The sequence below is a fragment of the Cryptomeria japonica genome, chromosome 2 (assembly GCF_030272615.1).
Source record: "Cryptomeria japonica chromosome 2, Sugi_1.0, whole genome shotgun sequence".
In the NCBI taxonomy this organism is placed as follows: Eukaryota; Viridiplantae; Streptophyta; class Pinopsida; order Cupressales; family Cupressaceae; genus Cryptomeria; species Cryptomeria japonica.
This window is the reverse complement of record NC_081406.1, coordinates 32,664,077-32,670,932: the sequence shown is the minus strand read 5'-3', so window position 1 is coordinate 32,670,932 and position 6,856 is coordinate 32,664,077. Positions and strand designations below refer to the sequence as shown.

Here is a 6,856-nt window from a genome sequence, read left to right as displayed (position 1 = left end):
GGGGTCAAGCAAAATCTAAAACAAAGAGAAAACCTTATTGGAATTTCCAATCATCTATCACAACCATTACATTACATACGACCAACCTTATTGGAATTTCCAATCATCTATCACAACCATTACATTACATACGACCAATTAGAGAAGAGGTTTGGACTTTAATGCACTCATAGTTGAGTGATCACAGGTCATTATCATTCAAAGCTCATTAGCTAATGGAAACTCTAGATGAATAACCAGTCATCTCACCACCTTTTCAGGTAATCCTCCTAAAAGTTGAAAAAGATTTATTTCTTGTTTCCCCAAACGAATCTTTCTAGTCGGTTGCCAATGGAAACATACCACGAATGTGGATGGACATGGGAGACAATTATAAATATTTTTCGAGCCTAAACAAAATAACCTGAAATTAAGTTAAAATTCCATTTCGTCAAAACCCTAGCAAGCAAAGAATTTCTAGTCACATTATCCTCTTCCTCAGACGACAATTCGCCTGTAACTTGCTTTGCTATTTATTATTTGTTCATCCGCCCATAGCAGAAACGCTGCTGTGGAGGATCACCTTGCTCTGCCCTTCGTTTTGAGGTCGGTATTTTTATGCTTTCTGCTAGTGTCAGCGTCCCCTCTCTTTTATTTTCTGTGGGTTTCGTTGGTGGTGATGATTTCATTTTAGGATTTTGTTGGGTTTTGTTAGAAATTGCTATGGGGGTTTAAAAGTTTTTAGGGTTTTAATGGAAGTAAGTTTTCAGGGGCAGGGTTTTAAGGGTTTAAAGAATTTAGGATGTTTTAGGGTTTATCCTTGCAGATTTGTAGGTTTTAATTATGTAGGATGGTTTAGTGTTTGAAATGTTGGAGAATGAGGCTTTTTGTTGATATTTTAAGGCTCCACTGTTCATGCTCAGAGGTTTTTCTCAAACAATGCATGGTTTGTTGGGGAAGGATTAAGCCTATTCATTTCGAGTTGCCTTACAAAAAAGGATTTCTCGTGGGCTGATAGTGATCCGATTCAGTCTTTTTGAAATACTTTTGACATCATTTAGTTGTTAAGATAAATCCTATGTTCTGCACGAGATGCTTATTGTATACTCAATAATTATATGACTCTTTTTTATCTTTCAAGAAGCCTGTCGAACTTGATCTTTGAAGTATAGAATTATATTTTTGGTTGTTTTAGCTATTAGTTTGTTTCAACTTTCTGCATACAGATTTCTACATATTTGTAGTAGTAGCAGCAGTTACATTGACGATGGAGGGAGGCAAGTATAATTCTGGGAAGCGAGGCCGTCATGCAGATGATGGAAATGGAAGGAACAAGAGAAGAAATTTCGATGGTGAGCGGGGATCTGCACCTGCAATGCCTGGAGTCAATGATACAGTTTACAGGATACTTTGTCCTGGGAATAAAATAGGCAGTGTTATAGGAAAAGGTGGAGATATTATTAAATCTTTGAGAGAAGAAACCCATGCTAAGATTAAGATTGCTGACTCTATTCCTGGGGTAGATGAGAGGGTGATTATTATTTTCAGTGCACCAAAGGATGACCGCAATAAGAACAATGATGATAAGGACAATGGTGAGGAGAATGACGATGTGGGTAAGGATGGAAGTGACAGAGAGCCTTTGTGCCCTGCCCAGCATGCGCTTTTCAGAGTATACGAAAGAATTATAGAGGAAGAACGTGGTGGGGGATCAGATTATGAAGATGATGAAAAAGATAGGTCTCACAATGTTGGAGCTCGTTTGCTTGTTCCCAACAACCAAATTGGGTGCTTGATTGGGAAGGCTGGAAAGATTATCTCCAAAATGAGGAGTGATACAGGTGCACAAATTCGTATTATGTCCAAGGAACAGCTGCCTCCATGTGCTATGGATACAGATGAACTTGTTCAAGTACGTACTTTGTACAATGCATGCATTTTGAATTTATCCTTGATCTTGTTTATATTTATAATAGCAAATAAAGCCCTTAATTTCAATCCTGAAAGAAGAGTTGTCCAATCAAAGTAACTGCAAAAGAAGTAATAATGAAAGTTCAGACAGCAGACAGGCACACAAGACGAAGGATACGAACCCTTAAAAACAAACATGAACTACAAAATGAACATCTGATAATCTAAACACACTGCCAAAATATTTAACTGCACTAATTGTTGTAATTCTGTATACGAATGCTATCTAAACTGGGCAATGCCCTTTTCTATGCTTTATGCAATTTGTGAAGTTGAGTATTTTGGCAGGTGTTTTACTTTCTTATTTCAATTTTTATAATTCATATTTGTTTTAGTAGTTAGCATCCTGCATTTTCTGTGCCTGTTTGCCATCTAATCTTTCATTGTTACTTGTTTTGCAGCTATTTTGTTTGGACAATGCTTGTTACTGGGTTTAACTTATGGGCTTTATTTGTATTCAGTCACATTAAATGCTAAGATTTAGTTGTTATCTGTGTATGCTTGTATTTAGTCCATAACTTCTTTTTTTGATTGAAAACAGTGTGCTTTTGTGGTTTTGGATTGAACATTATTTTGGGGCTAGTAAGTTCAACCGGATTAGAATCTGAGTCAACTTAGTAACAATTGATTATACTGTTGGCATGCTGTTTATATGAAGATTTCTGGCTCTGCATTCTTTTGTGAACTATGATCTAAAGATGTTCTGTTTATAGTATGTTGGGGTTTGGGGATTGGTATAATAGTCTCGATTCATCTCATTTGTCTCTATTTTTCTCAATTGAACAGTGTTCTTATGTGCTTGTTGGCTTGAACTTGTGGGCTACAACTGTCCTTGGAATGACTTATCACCACATTTATTATGGGAAAGTGACCCCAACTAAATTTGATCCTGGGTCACTTTGGTCAAAAGAGCTCACACCTATCACTAGGCCATAAACACAGTTAGAAAAATAGTCTGGCACTCTTTTTTGGTGTTTATTTGCAAATATTCTATCTTCCTTTTTGAGATACTATTTTGCGAAGATTGCTTTGTTATATGAGCGTTCTGGAGATGAGTGAGTGTTTGGTGCAATTTTCTTGATTTTTACCTCAGAATAAGTGGGATTCTACAGGATTATAAATTTAACATGTCCAATCTTTCAGATATCCGGAGATCCTTCTGCGGTGAAGAAAGCATTATATGAAATTTCAGCTCGGTTACATGAGAATCCATCAAAACAGCGCCTGGAATTTAACAATCCTTCACGAGCTGCTTATGCATCTGGTGGTTCTCTATTTTCTTCAGTAAATCTTCTTCCCCAAGGGAACCCTCTATGGTCAAATCAGAATGCTGGTGCTCCAGTTGTTGGCCTTGGAGCATCTATGCCATTGTTTGGAGGATATGGAAGTGAAACAGGATCTGCATGGCAAATAACTCCATCTGGTTTTCCTGCAGTAGCAGGTTTTGGTGGACCCTCCCATGGGGAGGGTGGTCAGGGACAGGATGTTATTCTTAGAATATTGTGTCCAAATGACAGGGTTGGTGGAGTAATTGGCAAGAGTGGAAGCACAATCAACCAAATAAGACAAGACTCAGGAGCAAACATTAAAATATCAGATACAATGCCAGAATCTGAAGAAACTGAAATTGTAGTCTCAGCCTCTGAGGTTGGTGGGATAGCTTTCGCCACTTTGTGAACTGGCATTTGGTAATTTACATTTGGATGTCTTGATAGTTGAACATCCTTTAAATCAAACTGTTTCTGTTTTTTATGCAGTTTGGTGACAACCTGGCATCACCTGTTATCGAGGCTGCTCTTATTCTGCAAGTAAGGACTACTAGTAGATCTGATGCTGAAGGTCATATTACAACAAGGCTTTTGGTTCCATCAAATCAGATTGGCTGTCTTATTGGGAAGGGTGGTAACATAATATCTGAGATGCGTCGGGCAACCCGGGCTGACATTCGTGTATTGCCTAAGGAGAATTTACCAAAGTGTGCTTCTCAGAATGATGAACTTGTGCAGGTTGGTTTTACTTATATTTAGTGTTGTTTGAAATGGCACAAGCTTTTTTTAATTGTCATTTATATTTCTTTTAGCAATATAAATAATAAAACTAACAGATCAAGTTAGACATCACTGAGGAGTTTTTGATAATTTGTCCTTGTTGTTCTCATAGATTGCAGGAGAAACCAACTTTGCTAGAGATGCTCTTGTACAAATTGCATCTAGGCTAAGGGCTAAAGCTTTTCAGGATACAAATGGTGCTGGGAAAGGTTCCACTGGTGCGCCTCTACCTAAATATGCACTTACAAATCCAGATGTTGTTCCCATGGCATCACATTATTCAGGAAGACAAGAGAGAGTATCACCAGGGGGGATGTATCCTTCATCTGGTTTTGGGTATCAAGGAACTGGGGGGAGGATGTCTTCTGCAAGTTATTTTGGAAGTATGCAGGTACATTATCAATACTGTCATATTTTTGTATGCTTTCTCTAGTATGGTTTGCTGTTCTTCTTGTTCTTCTAAAATGCTTTTATATATGGTAATTCTTAAATCATATTGTGTCTACCAGAAGCTTATATTAGTCACAGATTTAGTGTTTTCCTTATGTAACTTATAAGTAATCTTTTTACTTACAATGAATCAAACATATCCTTTCAAGACTGGAGGAAGTATATTGTACTTGATCTTCTGAAAGATTCTATAGTTACAGAATTTATGTTTTTTAGTTTTATTAAAACATCTATCGATTGTTTGTATTCACTGACAATGGGCTAATATATACTTTCTAGAGCGGAGGAAGTGGATATGACCCTATTCAAGGATATTCATCAAGTCATGCGAATGATGTTGGGTACTGCTTTTCTACATATCCTGCCAAAATAGGCATAAATTATTAATTTTTGCAAATGTTCAAGACTTAGTACAAATGCAAATTTAATTTTTGTCAAATTGTGGTTTGACATTACAAATATCTTGTCATTGGCTTAGGTATTCTGGTGGGTTTATGAAAAATGTCTCAACATCAACTGTGGAGGTTACCATACCAAAAGATTCAGTTGGGTCAGTACTCGGGAAGAGAGGAAGTAACATGCAACATATTCGTGAGGTAATGATTTCATAAGCTGGAAAATTGATTACATATACTATCACAAACTTCAAGTGCTAACATCTATTTGTTTGACAGATATCTGGGGCAAAAGTAAAATTGCATGATTCTCGATCAGGTGCTTCAGACCGTGTCATTGAAATATCAGGGACACCTGAGCAAACGCATGCAGCTAAAAGCTTACTTCAAGCCTTTCTTGCAACTGGTGGTCAAAGCCAACCAGTGCGTGGTGCTTCTAGGGCATATTGACATGGGCTGTTTTAGGACTGACAGGTGGCATCCTTTTTCTGTTGTGTTATTTCATTGACTTTCAATTTCAGCACTAAATGTATGTTTGCAGTTATGTAATTCAATGTTTCCATGTTTATATAAAATGCTTAATGATATCCTAGAAAATTAGAGTTCCATCTTTCTGATGTACCTTCTTTCCCCTGTGGCCTTTGTCCTGAAATACTAAACAGCCATACGATACATGATGCCTGGAGCCAGTTTATCCCATGATGAAGCCTCAGCCCAAACTGAGGATATGACGAGCAGAGGCGATGAAGCCTATTGCCCATGGTTTGGAAGTTTTTGATTAGTTCGATCGGCTTTGCTCAAGGATGTCTTGTTTCCTTTATGACTACCGGTGGTATTTTGGAACATTATGTACCATATATTTTAAGGCCCAAATTTGGTTTTCATCTATGGATTGGTTTTGAGACAAAAGTGAGTAATTGTGAGTAGGCAACCAAGTGGATTTTGATTTGCCACAGACTATTGCCAGCTCTATTTCCTTAGGATTTTGGTGCCAGAGCCCAGACCTTAAAGTATGACAAGATGAACTGTTCAATGATCATGATATTCCAATATTTTTTTTTAAGTTCAAAAGGATGTTTATTGTGTAAACAGTTTTCTTAAAATTGAGGCGAGTAGATGCAATGCTACTAAATTCTAGGGTAACTATAATTTATTTTCTGTATAACACTTTGTTTTTTAGTTCCTAGTTTTACATTTGGAACTTCTTTTGGGCGATGCTTGTTTTTTAGTTTTCGAACAATTTATTTGTTTTGTGCTTAAATTTCTTTAATACCAAGTTGTAAGTATCAAGTACAAGACTGAACCCATTTTCAGTAAACTTAATGAATTTGTGAGAGAGAGTGTCTTTGTGGCTAGAGCTCAGTTGTGCAGGACAGTTCCTGATTTACAGGTGAATGTTTGAAATCCATAGAATCTACTCTGGGGGCTTCATTTCTGAAATTCAATGAGTTTTTGTGCCATACGAGGGACAATTATTTTTTTGCAGTCCCTTGTATCCTGGTCTGCTTTAGTTACAGTTACATTTCTTCCATTCGGTTATATAGAAACATTAAATTTCTGTAGAGATTTTCAATTTGGCTGTTTTCTCCCATTGAAAGTGAACGTAGCAAATTTATTTATTTTTGCTGTTTTTTGGCAATGATACTAGTAAATTTGTCTAGTTTGTTAATGCATGTAAATTGCTATGTACCCATTTAATTTCTACTTTCTAGAATAGTTTTATCTTTATTCTGAATAATTGTTTTTTAATGTATGCTAGTTTAAATCTCACAAAAATATTCATCTGAAAGCTTATTATCAATGTATAACTTGCAGTAATTTAATCGTGTTTATAGATGTCTTGTAAATTGTCAATGTCTTATGGTTTGATCAAAAAGAGGATTTGCTTGAGATCACACAACATTGGGATTCATTGGTTCAATTTTGGGCCCATGTGAGATTGGGCCGAGTGGTTCGCATGGTGATTTGCACTTGGCACTACGTAGTGCAACTCTCAGGCCAAATTTCTTTGAC

General features: G+C 36.7%; 1 protein-coding gene across 1 annotated transcript; it reads left to right on the top strand.

Annotated features, from left to right (window-relative positions):
• The first annotated feature begins 314 nt into the window (after positions 1-314).
• Positions 315-5,917, top strand: LOC131047421 (KH domain-containing protein HEN4). Its single transcript, XM_057981308.2, has 9 exons — positions 315-585; positions 1,206-1,891; positions 3,094-3,597; positions 3,708-3,956; positions 4,111-4,389; positions 4,728-4,789; positions 4,927-5,044; positions 5,123-5,317; positions 5,506-5,917. Exons 2-8 carry the CDS (start codon positions 1,247-1,249, stop codon positions 5,291-5,293), a joined length of 2,028 nt encoding a protein of 675 aa, XP_057837291.2. The 5' UTR covers positions 315-585; positions 1,206-1,246; the 3' UTR covers positions 5,294-5,317; positions 5,506-5,917.
• Positions 5,918-6,856: the final 939 nt, after the last annotated feature.